We start from the raw sequence: 17,500 nt of genomic DNA, 5'->3' as shown, positions 1-17,500 counted from the left end.
ACCAAACTAGTCAAGTTGTGAATTCTCATATTAATTTTCAGAAAGGAAAAAAGCGAAGTTAGGCTTGAGTTTCAGTAAAGGTTGCTTAAAGTTGCTGCGGCATTTCGTAAAGTAGATGCAAATTTTAACTCTTATATTTGAAAGCATTGTTTTTTTTAAGTTCTTTCACTTTCAATTGATTATACAATAATTTTACCCTTTATGTGAGCCCATGCAATTACATCCTCCCTTGGTATAATTATAATAATAATTGTCGCGGCTAATCACCGTCACAAAGTACAGCAACTACGCAGCTCTACAAGGTCGAAATGAAAGCATACAATGGCGCCTCAGGCAGCCGCTATACAGTCCATGTGTGACCTTGGAGCACAGCTTACAGCCAGCTGGAATCAGCTGTATGTTGGTTTTTCTTTGGTGAGGGGGGAAAACCAGAGAACCCGGAGAAAAACCCTTGAGGCAGAGAAGAGAACCAACACAAACTCAACCCACTTATGGCGTCGGTTACGGGAACTGAACCCGGGCCACATCGGTGGGAAGCGAGGGCTCTCACCACTGCGCCATCCCTGCTGCTGTGCCTTGTTGTGGCAGGGAGGCTTGTGTGCCCTTATGATCCTTAGAGCTGTATCAGCGGGAGCCTTGTGCTCCTGGTAGGTCTAACCATGCTGGGTAGGTCTATGGGGTCAGACAAAACAGCAGCCTAGCCCTCCAGGTTGGGGGTTGGGCGTGGGGCCAGCAACCCTACCTCATAAAAAAATTACACTGCTACAGAAATGCCAAGACGCATACCAAGAGATACTACGGCCTGGGGAGTTGAAGGACCTCTAGCACCAGGGCCAATGACGCCTGGCAGTGAAAGCCAGGTCTACAGCTGGAAGCTGCCAGGCCGACGACCACCAACATCCCCCCCAGGACCACCACTACCATCGGAACGTGGAATGTTCGACATGAGGAGAAATGGCTACACGTGGGGAGAACTGCAACGATTGGCTTATTGGTGGCCTTTGCCCCAGACGGGGCTACAGGCAATGATGATGATGATGATGCAATTACATAATATTATACTAATCAAATAGTTATTTTCAGGGGGGTCCAAATCCACTAGCGAATCTGGACCGGGGGGTCCAAATCCGCTGTGACACCGGGTTAGGTTTATGTCATTATGTATAAAATGAAGTCATCTGTTTGAAGAAATAAAAGAGTCGAATAATACTTATTGATCTGGATCTGAATTTGTTGTACACAAATTGAAAATTGCCAAGCAGGGTGCGAGTTGTGCTGTTGTTGACTAAGTCAAACAAAGCCTCCTTGTGCATGCCTCTTCAGGATTTTGACCAAATCCTGTGTATTTTCACTTTCAAACAAGGATCCTTTCCAAATTTTAAGTGTAAGAGCGAAAGAGTGGTTACAATAACCAGTCTTACACGCCATGCATGAACAAGGGTCAAACAAGCGGAGTTTCACAACAATTCCAGACACAATACACATTGCTAGCTTACAATAAAGTGGTTTGTTATTTTTTCCGAACCAGTGATGGCACTTACAGAGAAAAAAGTGCTTGTCATCGCTAGTGCATTCTATTCTTAAGATGCTCATCCTCATAGATTCATACATGTAGGTTTCTGTATTTCCACACATACAACAATACAAATTAATACATTTTACAGAAATGTGGAGGTTTGTGAGGAAAAACCCACAGGGTTAATGGTGTTCGCACACCTAATCTAACATTTGATACAAGATATTAATATTAATTTTAAATAGCAGGCAGACATGACAGACTATGTTGTGGAAACCCAGAAATAAAATAAATAGGCGGTATAGAAGGTCTTTTCTAACACTGAATTTGCCATAATTAGTTCTTGGCCAAGGTATAAACAGATTTTGGTTTGATCTTGAATGTGTACAATATCGATGGGCCTCTCTGATGTTCGTGAAATAGGAGTCATAAATATCAGGACGCAAGTTATTTTCATGTTTGTATACAAGCTCACCCATTTGTTATTAAGTAATTTGAAAAATGTTCAGTACAGCTAATCTAGTTAACAGGTGTCTGCAATGATCTCGCCAGCAGAGCCTGATTGTGTTATAATCCTATAATCCTATAATCCAAAACTCGCACCCTACTTGGCAAATTTTTGCTTTGTGTACAACAAATTCAGAACTCACTCAATAAGAAAAATGTATTTCCCTTGAATGATGTATTCTTCGACTCTTAAAAAAGCAATAGCAACAAAAAGAAAAACAAGAGCTTTTTTTAATTTCAAACAGATGACTTCATTTTATAAAATGATGACATAAGTAAGCTAGATCAAACACTGTAAGCTTACCGTAAAGTTTAAAATTTACTTCTTTACAGGGTTGAGCTTTAGCACGTTTACAAACCTTAGGCAGAATCATTCCAACATTTCAGCCAAAACCGTAGCTCATCATTTTTTAATACCCATGACCTTCTAGCACTTAATGAAGCAGGAATGCAGTTTTCCACACATTGATCGTTCTTTTTCTCTTTCCCTCCCCAAAAATAAAGAATGTTAAAATCCTACAACGCCTTGATGTCATGTTTCGCCGCTAACTTGACCCACGTTGGCCGCTATTTGTGAATTCAGTGTATAAGTGAGTCGAACTTCAACTTGTCATCTAGAATCACACCTAACAATTTCTCTTTAGATATTAGAATTTGTATATCCAGAAATTCCATTGAAAACTCGAGGGCATGCACGTGAAAACTACAAATAATTATTAGTGCCATCTGCTCTTGTTGATAGCATAGGCTGGGTCATTCATAAAAATAGGCATGCATTGTATACATGTGGTTAAGTGCAGTAGGCTGGTATTGTGTAGTAATTATTTTTGCAAAATTAATTTTCTTCTCCTGTTTATTGTGTTATCCCATTTTGGTGTTGTTTTTGCATTCCAATTACAAACAGTTTGATGTCTTCACTTAAAAATGTCCTATGGGATAGGGTGGGGTACCTGGATGGGAGACTATTGGGAAATCTTCCTAACAAAGGTATCTTATTTTTTTTTCACACAATTTCTTTTTCATTTGCTTATTAAATTTGTTTCTGTCATCTGTTTTTGATGAATGGCAATGGAGTCCCAAAACAGTGCTGTTGCTAAGCGAGTATTGACTCACAAAGCCTGTGAGCCCCGAAACAGTGCGGTTTCTGTGTGGGTATTGACTCACGAAGTTCACATGCTCTAGGACTGATTACCCCTTCATTTTTTTTTTCTTTTACAATTGACATTAGAATTTAAATAACCAATTATGCAAAATTTGATGCAAGTTTCCACCGAAGTTAAGCCCATTCTGGTGGAGTTTGTACTTGGATGGGAGACCACCGCAAAATCCCTGTTTAAATTCCTTTTCTTTTAACTTGATACCTTTTTTGTATTTGGTTGTTAAAGGCTTTTTTTGAATCTTATTTTATTCCTGGGAGGAACAGCAATGGAATCTCCAAAGGGTGCAGTTAGGCTAAATGGGTGTTGACTCACAAAGCCCACAAGCACTCTAGGCAAGAACATATTAACGGCATTGTTGAGGTGGACCATTGCTCTTGCAAAGTAAAAGACAAAAAAGACAAGTGGGGAGCAAACAGAATAACTGTATGATGGACATCAATTGTTGACAGTCAAAAAAATAGTGCATTAGTTTCATAATTCATGCACACGCTGCAGGCCTACAATCTTACACTCGCTCACTCAGACAGCCGTGATCTGGGGTGGATCCAGGTTTTGACGAAGGGGGGTTCGGATAAACGCCCGCCGAAGGCGGTAGCCCCTACGGGGTCTAAAAAAAATTTTAATTTTAGGGCCTCTGAAATGCGATTTCCAGCGTTTTCAGGGGCAATTTGAAGTGGTTTAATTGGTCAAAAGACTCATTATCTTCGCTGGTCTCTGATCTAGGGAAGAAAATTATGATATTTCAGTTTTAAATCGATTGGTGAAACAACTCTCGAGAAATCAGCACTGTCTGCTTGCTAGAATTAAGTGTACTCGTGTAATAGACTAATCGATTAATGCTTACCTTGCTGATGACGGTCCGAAAAATCGGTGAATTTGTGGTTGCTTTGTCCTCTTCGACATATTAAATCGTGAGTTGACGTTGAGGAACATTGAAGTAAATTTTCTCTTTAAAATACTCCCAGCGCAATCTTTGACTCACTGAGAAAACGATCCACAACTCTGATTTCCAAAGAACGGTGTGGCTTTACGCAATGCCGGAATTGGAACGATTGGCAGATTTGGCATAAACTGTCAGTTTTGGCGGGACGTGTAAGCGTTAATAAGCAGTAATTTTATAGCTCAAGTGGACGTTCTAGAGGCCATTTTCGACTAGGCACAAATTTGTCTTGTTTTTATTGCTGTTTTCGCGTACAAAGACACAAAGAAATATCACTTTCAAAAGATATATTTATTAGCTGAGTTGGCTCACTATTTTTTTAACCACACGTTTGATATACGTTTTTACGTTCAGTTTAGGGGGTTCGACCAAACCACCCGAACCACTTACAGTGCACTACCCACAAAAATGTTCAAAATCAAAACCAATGTAGTGCGGAGGTAAACAAAGAAAGTTAATTTTGTTATACGAAAGTTGATACAATGCAAATACCTGTGCTGAAGCTCATAGAATGTTCTTTGCAAGGCAAATGCTACACTCCTATTTGGGTCATCATTTTCTGTAGGCATCTGGTACACAGCCTATAAGTAGTCCATGAGGTAAATAAGCAAACAAAAAACATATATGTACATTGGACAGTTATGGTGGTTACCAGTTGTCTTCTTCCCCAATTGTCTTCTTCTTCACCATTATTGTGAAAAAATTTTATTTGACGCAAGTTGGTGCCCTTGCTTAGAAAAGCACTCACATGTAACTGTATATGAACATATGAACATGTACTAGCATTCTACTTACCATGGAAGTGTTGGAACAAAAAAACCTAAAAAAATTATTACTGTCCACATCAGGGTGCAGATCACCCTGCTAGCAGAGCCTTTCTTTTGCTTGCTCGATTTTGGCGTTCTCGAGAAAGACTCTGCATGAATCGAGTAAGATCTTTATTGAGTATGCGCTCCATGTTGCCAGGATGCAGTCTCGAACCCAAGCATAATATGCCAGATCTCGCCACCATCTTGGTTCTTCACGGTACAGAGGGCTCAATTATAACCATCGGTTTTGTCACTAAATTGACGCTCGCACTGGAAAAACCGGTTTGACGAGAGAAAACAAGATTGACTAGTCCAGAAGTTCGGGCTGTGGCGGCTTCAAAGAGTTGATGCGATTCGCGCAGAGCCTACTTTTCTCCTCCTCATGCAGTAAAGAAAAGGACAAAAGGAGGCTCTGCTCGCAGGGTGGGTGCAGATAAGTTATGGGGCCACAATGTTATTGGGAATCTAAAGATTTTTAGAGTAATCTGGTACCTATTAAAATCAGTGGATCTCAACAAATGTTTCATAGTTTTTCTTATGATCTTCTTCATTTACATGTATCAGGTTTTTACATAAGCCCTGTCTTGATCCTGGAACACTCATTCATGGTCAATCTTAGTGAAGGTTCAAAATACGACTAGGGAGCAACATGGCTTCTTTAACCCTTTAAGCCCCGAGGGGTTCCCCATTGACGAGTAAAATCGTCTGGCGTTAGACAGAGTAAAATCTATAAGTGCCATTTGGCACTATCGGGGCTGAAAGGGTTAACAAAAAAATTAACAAAAAATTAATGATCAAACCAAGACAAATTTTGGAAAACATGAGTGATGGTCCTGGTGTTCAACCTGATTCTTTAGTGAGGAGAGGAAAAATGGCCCAGATTCATTATAGGAAAAACACTCACCTTCCTCAGTTTATTTGTAAAGTACAGTGTTTGTAACAAGGAGTTCATGTAACAAGTAGCTCCTTGATTCTTCAGTCCCACAAATCCAGTGTGTTTTTTGGAATCCCACCTACATGGATAAAATTCAAACTTGATGTTCACATTTTTTATATATTTGTATGTCTTACATTATGTACACAGCTACCACACAAGGGTTTAAGGTGGCTTAATACAGTTTTCTGAATTTTACCTAACAAATAAATGCAAACCAGGGGAAAATGCTAAATATAGTGACCAGGCTCCCAGAGGGTGGACTGGAAACTAGACACTTAAAAGGCCTTTTTCTCAAAACCTAGCAATATGACCAGGGTTAAAACAATATGAAGATGAAACCATGAACAGTTTTTTAAAAAGATCTATCAGACAGTTTTTCAGTTATTATCAAAATGGGCGAAAAACCTGTACGACAGATTTAACTGTTTATTTCTATACATGATTATTTTTCTCGCTACAGAAATCCTGAAATTCTGAGGAGGGGTCCTACAGCTTGTTTTTGAGAAAAAGGCCTTTGAAATGTCTAGTTTCTAGGAGCTCGGTCACTACATTTAGCATTTGAGTTCCCGAGTTGCATTTGTTTGTTAGGTAAAATTATATTCTACATCAATAATTGCAGTGTCTAACACTTCAGAAGAGACATCCTGTTGCTTTAATTTCACAGATTTTAAAATCTTGATCTTTTTCTTCAGAAAACTGTAGTGAGCCACCTTAAACAAAAGCCTTACATTTTACACATCTTTTAAAAAGGATTTTGAGCTTCCACCATTACAGTTCCAATTTTCCCACCAGCACTGACTGTAATACTGTACTCTTTCAGTTATGATAACAGCACTTCGGCATTATGAAGGTATTATAAAGAGTACCCACAGTTTGTGACATCTTTAAAACTCTCTTTACATTGCATGTCCCACAATCTCTTCAAGCCCTAGAAATTATTTTAATCACATACTTACGCAACACCATGTGGTGCTTCTGCTGCTACCTGCACTTCCAAGATAATTGTGTCATCTTTAATAAAACCCTTGTTTGCATCAAGGGCATCCTGAATTGATCAAAAACAAAAAGAAAATGTAATGTGACCATAATTCCATTGTAATTTACAAGTGGGTAGCTGGGTACATACTCTGTGGTGAGTTGAGATTAACTTATTAGCATATAAATTTTACTTTCCTTTTTGTCTCATTGTTGAGACATTTGACTGGCATTTCTTTAACTTTTTATTTTAATATATTAACTTGTTCAGCATTCTTCCTGAGATGCGGACTGACAGTACTATTGAAACATGCAGTAGAATATCTTTCATACTCCAGTATGATTCATGATGTATCTTGAGTGGGGTTTGAGTCAAACCTATTTGCAGTCTTTAGGAGTTGGTATTAGTTGAAAGCTTCAATCAAGTAATGTGCCACCAACAACCCTGGAAATAAACACCTCATGCCCACTGTTGAAAAAAAGTCAGTATCATGAGATAATCATTATTACATCCATTGATGTGCTTTTTCACACCTTGCAAACTGAAGAGAATGATGTATGTAAGTGACCTACAAAAATGACAAATTTGTGGGTGAATTTTTACTTCTTAATATAAATTCTCAAGCCTAAAAGAAGCCATCAATACTGAGCCACAGTGACCAATGAAGATGGTACATGTATACAGGTATTTTTGAGAGTTCAATACCAGAATCTAAAGTTGAAGTAAAGTGACTTACATTCCATGCAACAAAATGACTAAATCCCCAGTCATTTTCCTTTGCAAAAAACAGATGAGAAATTTCTGCAGAGAAAGGAGTAATAAAATTACTGCATATGTCAACAGACAATTTTCTTACTTACATGTAACTCTGCACCACAGTTGCAAATGTTTAAATTGGCTTTTGAATAAGTGACTGTGCACAACCATAACTAATTTATCAAAGCTGCATGTGTCAACTAATAAGCAAATTTGGCAAGGCTTGCTACTATATAAAAAAGAAAAAAAAAAAGTGTAACAATGACAGTGATGATGGTGAAGAGGATAATGTCCAATGTGATCATACTGTTGATTTAGAAGCTACATGTACATGACCTGACATTGCTACGGTAACCAACAGGAGCAAAAGTGAAACACTGATGACACAGCTGTGCAGATACCAGGAGATAACAGAATTTATAAGAAAGAACATATACATAAGAAAGTTGAAAACCAACTGGAACTTAAAAGTGGAATTGCCAATACATGTATGTAGAACATGGGAAATGAGTAGATGCTGGAGTTAAATTTGTACAGGTATACTGTAGTTGGATCATTGGGAAGTGTAGTAAAGAACTTAATTAAATAGTGTAAGTGGTTAGAACAATCTGACATCAAAATCAGCACTTCATTACCGGTACTCTAAAACAACCACATACATGTAGTTTAGAACAACAAGGATTTTGAGGTAAGCAAGTAAGATCACCCAGTGCACAGAGAAAAAAGTATAATGATAATTAATGATAATAATAATTAGTATATAGTCACTCAGTGATCTTGGTGTTTCAAGCAATCTGATTGATTCGCTATCTCGGAGTAATTGAGCATTATTCACTCCCTTTGGAGTGAATAATGCTTGATCCAAAATAAACAAAATGGCCGGCGTAAACTCTCCAGCATTTATGAATCGGAAATATTGAGAATACAAAATGATGCTGTGCTACAGAAGACAAAGAAGGGCCTGAATTTGGCCTGAAAGTTTTCAAAGGTTAGAGAAGAGTTCATACTTTTGCAAACCCGTGTTTGACTTCGTTTTTCCAGATAATTATTGCTGAAAATTAAACAATCTTCACGCCAAAAATTTGTTTCACTCGGAGTAATTCTCTCTTGTAGGGCTGGTCGCCCACCAAAACGAATTTGTTACTGAAATCAAGGAAATAAAAAATGTTTATAAGAAAGTTCCACATGGTTGCAAGTAAACAAGACAGGTCATTTTACAACAAACTGACGCTCACCTCAATTAGAGCCACCATTTCATGTGGATCATTTACCAACTGCACTTTCAATTTCCATTTCAAATGAACCTCAAAAACTCTGATCGAACGGTGAAAATGTTTTAACAAGCAGACTTTCGATTTATATTGCAGATTTAAACGGTGCTAAATGACCATTTTGCTGTTTGTGACGAGGATTTTAACAAAGGTTATTTAGATTTGCCATGTTTGAAGCTTCTGTAAACACTTTCGCGCATGCTTTGTGCCGCTTGCATGTTTTCCACGCATGAATTGAGATGCCAATTAAATCGACTTTGGATGGTTTTTTCTGCAATTGTTGTTGAGATCACTGCGTGAGTATATACTAAAACCATTATTCTTTTCAATCTCGGTGAAAAGTGGCAGAATATTTACCTCTCCGCTTTGCGGCTTGGTAAATATTCTACCACTATTCACCTCAATTTCAAAGAATAATTGTTAATTATTAACCTGCAGACCAGTTTGGCAGCTGACCTAATCCCCAAGGAGTTTGTACTGCTTGATAGATGGAGCATCTGAGTGGTGTTAAAGAGGTCATAGGTTCAAATCCTCCCTGGAAGTTTCAGTTGTGCCCTTAACATATTACTAAGAAACTAGCATATCATCTCTCGCAAGAGTAAATCCCACTATTTACCACCTAAAATAACCTAACACTTTGCCAGCACCACCCAAAACACAACAGAATTATTTATCGTATACTCACTTCTTGTGAAGTCCTCACCACCTTCCTGCTGATGTACAAGAGTCAACCTTGCTGAGGCCTGACAAGACCATGATCTATCACAAGCGAATACGAAATAATTAGTAAAGTATAATAATTATGTGTAATAATACCGGTATCTAAAACATTTGAAATTTTTCTACCAAGAAGAACCTTGACAAGGTCAAGCAACCTCATGAGGAAACCAAACTAATTATCTCTGAAATATCACAAACTTCCAATAATAATATAATTATTTGAAAGCCAATCCAGCAGGTCCAATTTTGGGTTGCAAGCTTTTGGAACTGTATTCTTTCATTGCTATACCGGTTAGGAATTTACAGTACAAAATACTCATACCGGATTAACTTTTCTAAAAGTTACGACCAGTATACAGAATACATCCAAGAAGAATGTGCTTTCAGAGTACCTCAGATGTCCCCTTGTTGCAAAAAACAACCCTTGAATAAAATGTCCATGTACATACACATGTACAACATCATGTCGCATACTCTTATTAAATTAAACAAGGTAAAGCAAACATACAGCGTTTCTGTCTCTGGATTACACTGCAGAAAGAATCCCAGACTCTTGACTTTCTCATGATTGGAATATCTTGGCATGCACATAATACGCCTATAACCAACAGATTCTGATTAGATAACATTTCAGATGTAAATTAAACCTTTTACTGCATTAAACGCTACACTTCTTTTACATGAGCTGCATTTCTCCTGCATGATCCATTCTGATTGGCTAACAGAAATGCAGTTTTCAGGTATCACAGTGCAGAAAAGAGAAAGAGGTAATTCACTGCAAAAAGAGGCAACAAACCAAGTATGTATTCTGATTGCTCAATGATCAAAGAAAGTCTCAGTTGGCCAATCCAATGCGAATCCCTGATGGTGCAATTTTTGCGCTATTATGATATGCATGCATTTCTTCTAATTAATTATGACAATCTCACCTTGAAAATGTTTCATGTATATTGTTAATAAGCAATCACAAATTTTTGTGCAATTTGGGATAAATAAGCACTTTTTCAAAGACTACAAATTTCACTTGCTTGTTCCTATTTCAAAAAATAATCCCGCTTATTTAATCCAAATTGCACTCAAAATCATTACCTCTACAAATTCAAAACATCACAGAGATAAAGAAATAATAACTATTAACACTAATCAGAAACCCATAAGGGTTGAAACGTGTAACGGCCCCTTGTGTGCTGGGAAACAAGCTTCTGAATATTCAATTTGCTAAGTACCATATTTGGAACAACAAGAGCAAGGGGTTTCCAAATATGGTACTTAGCACTGAAACATTCAACCAATCAGTTCGCACTGAATATTTGGAAGCTGTAAACGCGTGTTACACGTTTCAACCCTTATGGGTTTCTGCACTAATTTAATTGATAAATAAATTATTAATGAACTTTATAAGAAGAAGCTCTTTCCTTTGAGGCACTGCATCCAAACCACTTAACTATAACAAGTGATTTGTGAGCACTGTACCTAGTACGCTATACGTCTCGAGACTAATACAAAGTACAATTTTTCCTCACCATGGTAAATTTCTGACGTATATGGGGTCACTCAAGGTTGTTTTTTCAAGTTTACTGAAATTGTGCACTGTGAATCGAATGATTCCTTCCGGTCTTGCCGTGTCTTCTTCCATAATAACATCCTGAGGCTCACTGGGAGAAGGAACTCCATTTGGCACGGCGGAATCATCAACGGTATCTAGCCGGAAAACGTGAACCAAACTGTTTCATCCAGCTTTTACTAAATTTTTTGCAAGCTAATGATATGAAACCAATAAGTAAACCATGTCATAGTAACTCATAAGGGGATACCTTCTTTCGTGTCCATTTCCTCTTGATCACTTTCATTTTCCACCGTATTCATACTTTCTTCTTCGATTTTGGAGTTTGAATTTTTGGGACGAGTTTTTGCGGAGCGAGTCCCAGTTACAACCTTAATATGTTTACTGGCTATGCGGCCAATTGCGCCCCACAATCCCTTACCGGGAAACACGGCGACCAGTGTCTAGTACATACGAGGTTTAAAAATAAAAAAGGCGAGCGATAGATCGCAAAATGCGAACAAATTACAAAGTTTAGCTTGTCTGCCAGTTCACACTAATATCGTCCTCCATTGTGACATTGGGCTTCGGCATCTCGCATGGAAGTGTGGGTACCAGGCGTGCGCAGTTGCTCCATTCTCCCTATTCCCCCTCCTTGGAACTCTCGACCAAAAACTGGGTACTCCGTGAATTTTTTAGCACGTTATGGTGCGCCGATCAAATCGAAACTTCAACATCCCCCCCGGGCAATCCCTCGGCATTTTACTATCTTCTGTGCCCGGGGAGTAGGGAATTTGACCTTTGCTGCGTGGGATGGGGAAAATTGAACCGGAAGTGTCAGGTTTCAAATGATTTTCTTTTCGGGAACCGAAGTCGCTAAAAGCCCTAAAAGACGAGTTTAATGGAAGAGATGTAGCATTTGTGAAGGATTGGCTTACAAAAAAGGTCGTTATTAAAGACAGGAGGAGCCGACGACGATTGTTCTCTAGTACGGCATTTGACCACCATTTTGGCCCGAGGGGGCGGGAATTTGAACGATCCAATCTTCAAAAGTTCGAATGTCCTGGCTTTGCCCGGGGGAGGGGGGGATGTTGAAGTTTGGAGTTGATTGGCGCATTAGATCAGTGGCTTGATCTGATCGGCGTAATTACAAGTTGAGAAGCTAAATATTTTGAGCAAGAGCCGATACAACGTAGATTTGATTTTAGTGGTGTACTATATTTCGGCTGGCCAAACCAGCTTTCTTCAGGTACAATGAGAGGTTACTTTGGATTTCTTCTAAGTGCATATATAGAGTAAATGAATGTTGACGTAATACTGGAAAAATGTGATAAAATATGGTAATTACAACAAATTTGAATTCAAATACTGAAGAGTAACGGAAAAATATTGGAAGTGACTGTAAATAATAATACTGAAATACGTTTCTTAGCGGATATTAAGACCGTTGGGATCAATTGACCTCTTTAGCTTGTACGTTTTGTTTTCCCATTTCAGACCACGTGATCTTCCCAAGGGAATTTTCCTTTTGTTTTTTTATAAGTTATGCATACATATGCACGTGCATAAGACGGCATTTGAAAGAAACTGTCCCCTAGAGTAACATCATGTGGTCTGAAACGAGAAAACAAAACATACAAGCCAAAGAGGTCAATTGTGCTTCCTTTTGAAATTAAACCTTCAAATCCACAGCACCAAAATGGCCCCCTCTTTTGCTAATCTTTTCCTTGGGCATTTCGAAAAAAATGCTATAAGGAACGTCCCATTTCAACCCCATACTTGGTTGAAATACATCGATGACATTTTTATGATCTGGATTGAAAGTCCCGTGAAGCTAAAAATTTTCATCGACTATCTCAACAGCATTCACCCTACCATAAAATTCACCAGCTCACACTCTCCCACCAATGTTCCTTTCCTTGACGTAAACGTCTCAGTAACTAGTGACGCAAGGGTAGTATCGAAAACGAAGACCCCGCAATCGAAGACCGAAGACAGAAGACCTCGAAAACGAAGACCCACCCAAAAAAAACGTATAATTAAGGTTGGTTCAAATGTTATTTTTAAAGAGTTAGTCCCAAGCAGATCTAAGCAGTCTCATTGCCTCACCTTTAATGAAGCCAACAAAAATTGTCATCCAAAGTAAACGTCAGAAATTTATGGTTCTATTCTCTGGTGTAAAATATTTTGATAAGAATTTCTGTGGCTTATCCCATTCCTAAATTGGTTCATTGCTTACAGTAAGTAGAACAATACGGATAGCAGTGTTTTGAGTTTATTTGTTCACCCCATCTCCAACCTTCAGATTGTCGGAGGTCCCAGTGAGGTGGATGGTGAGGAAACAAAGAAGAAATACAAACAACAACTTGTTAAACTTAACTGAAACACGGGAAAAAAAACCTGCATCAATGAGTAAGCGGTAAAAACGTTTCCTTTATGATCCAGCCGAAAGGGAACAGCTCGAAGTAAAACTAGATAAGCCCGAACGGTGGAGATGTGAAGTTGAGCTGGATCATGTTTACTGTAGGTAGAGTTGACCGATATATCGACCGATATGTCGGTCAATAGTCGGTCGATGGTCGGTCAATGGTCGGTTCGAGAGAGCGGTAGAGCGAATGGATTCGCTCTGACGAAGGGCTAACGCTCGAAACGTCAGCTTTTAGAATCTCTGTACGGTGGCCAATTTACATTATCAACTCCGTTGATAAAACCAAATTTTTGTATCATTGTAGTGCCATGGTAGAAGTCTTGGGTAAATAGTCTGAGAAGACATGTGGTTACTAGCAAAGTACTGAACCCAGAAAGATTGAAGAAAATAAATGGGAAGTGAGAAACATTGGCTTCTGGGCTGACATTAGTGTTGATAAACTTCTTTGCACCACAAGTTTAAGCGTGCCCGCTGAGCATCTGACAGCTTTGTAATGCCGAAGTTCACTCAAGTTATCCCTGTCTGGCGGGGTTAGTGTTTGGATGGGAGACCAAAACAATATACCCCTCCTAAAACAGAAGCATCGGACCGAAAATACTATTAACGCTAACAAATGCGAACTCAGCAAGGTACAGATCTTGTTAGCTTGCTTTATGCAAAAACAAATATTGATGCAAAAGTAAATAACTATTGATACACAGTTTTTAGAAAGAGCAGAAGGAAGTCTCCAGGACGGTCGATCGAGAATAACATATTTACGACATGAAAACAACATTAATTTTGAACCGTGAATATAGAATATAAAAAGTTATGATCAGCGACAAACATTTTGGGAGATTTGGCCGGAATTCAGCGGGCGCCGTGATTAAGTTACCGCGGCATGTTTACTCGCCAAACAGTGAGGCATCTGTGTCAAATGATGGCAAGATACCGGGTTTTTGTAAGTTTCTTTTTCTGTCAAGTGTTATAAAGTTTGACAATGAAATGAGCGAAGTCAAAACAAAGATCACAATCGCCCAACTCTTGTTTATGCAAAGTCAAAATTTAAGCTCCAAGGCGCGTTCGACGTTATTTATCACCAGGTAATTTCATCATTTTGGAAATGGCAGCTACTTTATTTTTCATCTGCGTCACGATTTTTCACTGATTTTGGGGCTCATTTTGTTGAAACTCAAGCACGCTTCCAACAGGCCTGTGAACCCTTCCTGCTTACAGAGCAATACTAAAAAAACTTCTCCCATATCACATTTCAACCTTAAGCTCGAAAATTCAATACACAACATGATATTATAATTCACAAAGGCAGAAAATACCACAGAATCCTTTTCCAGCGAAAATTTTATTGCAACAAACAACATATTTGCTCTTAGAGGCGAAAATCTCTTCCTATTTCATTGCGTGCGTGAAGACAAGAAACTCAATCGTGTCAAATTACCATGTACTTCAGGTAAATACAGCTCACTTGATCTCGTCTCGACGGGCGATAGATTGTTGTCGAAGTCCAGTACTCGTCGCTTTTGAGATTCCTGTCTAGTTTATCCAACTGACTTTCCATTATTGAGCTCCATAAGGGTATATTTTGTTTAAGGATCCACTAAAACGCCATTCGCGTTAGATGACTTTCGACGCCATTGCAGGCTAAGTTAATGATTCTACTGTGTCCACGAGAGAAATCTACGCATTTCCCACTACCCTATCGATCCTAAGAAAATACGCACAGAAGGCTCTATGCACAAAGCCACCACTTAGCAGGAGAGTGACAGGCAAGACTTTTACCAACACGGAAAAAAAACAAACTAAAAAAAAGAAAAAAAAGAAAAAAAAACAAAACAAGCAAACAAAACGCAGACCTCGACTGGGTTTGCCATAGGCAACCCAGTAAAAAACCCACGAAATTAAACACAGATTCCGACTGGGTTTGCAACCCAGTAAAAATGTTGCAGTGCCAGGCGCGATTACTTTATGAAGCGAACCGAAGAGCCCTTGGAACTATTTTTTTTTTCAGTTTGTATCATCGCCGATCGTCTAATTTCTAGCTATCAAACAGAATCAGTCAGAGCCTAAGTTGAATTTGCTGCTCCCTTGGTCCCGCAGTCGAAGACTACTTAAAGAAAGACGAGTTAAACGACTGCTCCCGCAGACCCGAAGTGGACGAGTAATGAATAGGAAGGGCAGTTCATGGCATGCTTTGTATAAATTCTCTCCCGCTCCCGAGCAAGTTACAAGGAGCAAACAACCCGAATCAAGCAGACATGTGGCGGTGGCCCAAATGCCTTCGACATTTTGAGAGCTATAGGATCGCTTCTGATCTTTAAAACAAATCAAACCAGGAACAGGTTGGAACATTTCTCTATGCAATGCGGGATTGTGCAGATGACATCGTCAAAACGCTAAGCATAAACGAAACACCCGCTTCCTTCGACGAAGTCAAAACTGCCCTCAATGGTTATTTTACAACCCGCCGCAATGTTATCGTCGAACAAGCACGGTTCAATCGACGAATACAAAACTCCGGTAAATCCGTGGACACCTTTATTCAAGACTTATACCGCCTTGCCGAAAATTGTGAGTACGGAACCCTGAAAGATGAACTTATAAGAGACAGAATTACTGCTGGACTCGGAGTCCTCGATGATACACTATCTGACCACCTGCAAGCTAAATCTGACCTCACTCTTGCGGATGCTGCCCGCATGAGCCGACAAGCCGAAGCAAGACAACAAAATCGAACGATCGTCCATGGGGTAGAAACTCAAAACAATGTTGATTACGTCAGTCAGCCGCGCTCTCACAACAAACAACAAGCAACACACAACCAACCTGCACGTAAACGAAAGGAGGGATTCATAAAAGAGCCCTCTAAGAATGGCCGTCCCTGTTTTTGGTGTGGACGTCAGAACCACGACAGGAAGTATTGCCCTGCTAGAGACACTATTTGTAGTAACTGCAACAAAAAGGGACATTTTCAGTCCGTCTGTCTCAGCAAGAAACCTTATCCGAGAAAGGTACATGCAATAGAAGAAGAAGAGGAGAGAGACATACACTTCCTCGGTGAGATCGGCTGTGAGAAGATATACTGGTCTGCACAGAAAGGAGTGAATGGTCGTACAACATGCTTCAAGCGTGACAAGGAGGCGGCAGTAACTGTTCTTAGGGATGATGTCCAGCGGCTACAAGATGTTGAATTAACCAAGATATCCCAGGCTCTATGCGGTCCTGGAAACACTCAACTGCCTGTGAAAGGTCTGCTCTATGCAACACTAAAGTACAGACAATCAAAGTTAACCGAGCCTATATATGTGGTGCATAATCAAAAGAGTTCGTTACTCAGAAGGAGAGCTTGTGTCGAACTAGGACTCATTAGATGTGCCGATAAAGATGTCGAAGAGGTGAACACGGGGCCAACAGATTTCGAAGCCAAATTTTCCAGCACTCTTCAGCGGACTGTGAAAGCTGACGAGTGAATGCCACATAACACTTCGCCCTGATGCTAAGCCTTTCTGTCTTTACAATCCAAGTTAGATATAAATAATGCTTCAGCAAGGAGTGATCTCCCCTGTTACAGCGCCAACTGAATGGTGTGCAGATGTCGTCCCTGTCCTTAAATCAAATGGCAGTGTGCGTATCTGTGTTGACTTGACTCACCTTAACAAAGCAGTCCAGCGTGAGATAAACCCAATACCTTTAGTGGATGAGAACCTCGCTAAAGTGGGAGACAGTAAGATATTCTCCAAACCTAACGCCAAGAGTGGTTTTTGGTAGATTCCCTTGGATGACAAATCCAAACTGCTCGCAACCTTTGTCACATCATTTGGACGTTTTTGTTTTAACAGACTACCATTTGGTATCAGCTCCGCTCTGTCCAAGATACTTCAGGGTTTGGAAGGGACACTCTGCCAGATAGATGATTTCCTCATTCAACGGGGCGGACCATTTA

At 39.5% G+C, this 17,500-nt stretch overlaps 3 protein-coding genes across 3 annotated transcripts in view; 2 read left to right on the top strand and 1 right to left on the bottom strand.

The window, feature by feature from the left end:
- Positions 1 to 11,730, bottom strand: part of LOC137969748 (ubiquitin carboxyl-terminal hydrolase 7-like) — a 61,797-nt gene extending 50,067 nt beyond the window's left edge. The window contains exons 1-8 of the mRNA XM_068816102.1: positions 11,407 to 11,730; positions 11,116 to 11,293; positions 10,101 to 10,190; positions 9,558 to 9,631; positions 7,582 to 7,646; positions 6,826 to 6,914; positions 5,837 to 5,945; positions 4,616 to 4,704 (exon numbers count right to left, since the gene is read on the bottom strand). Of these exons, the coding sequence (XP_068672203.1) occupies positions 4,616 to 4,704; positions 5,837 to 5,945; positions 6,826 to 6,914; positions 7,582 to 7,646; positions 9,558 to 9,631; positions 10,101 to 10,190; positions 11,116 to 11,293; positions 11,407 to 11,458 (746 nt within the window). The 5' untranslated portion in view covers positions 11,459 to 11,730. The remainder of the gene's footprint in view (positions 1 to 4,615; positions 4,705 to 5,836; positions 5,946 to 6,825; positions 6,915 to 7,581; positions 7,647 to 9,557; positions 9,632 to 10,100; positions 10,191 to 11,115; positions 11,294 to 11,406) is intronic.
- Positions 1 to 17,500, top strand: part of LOC137971252 (uncharacterized) — a 251,111-nt gene that overhangs the window by 199,319 nt on the left and 34,292 nt on the right. The gene's annotated exons all lie outside the window — the stretch shown is intronic.
- LOC137971722 (uncharacterized) lies at positions 15,921 to 17,027 on the top strand. Its single transcript, XM_068818499.1, has one exon. The coding sequence runs from the start codon at positions 15,921 to 15,923 to the stop codon at positions 17,025 to 17,027; it is 1,107 nt and encodes a 368-aa protein (XP_068674600.1).

This window comes from Montipora foliosa, chromosome 9, assembly GCF_036669935.1.
Source record: "Montipora foliosa isolate CH-2021 chromosome 9, ASM3666993v2, whole genome shotgun sequence".
Classification (NCBI taxonomy): Eukaryota; Metazoa; Cnidaria; class Anthozoa; order Scleractinia; family Acroporidae; genus Montipora; species Montipora foliosa.
This window is presented reverse-complemented; position numbering and strand designations above follow the sequence as displayed.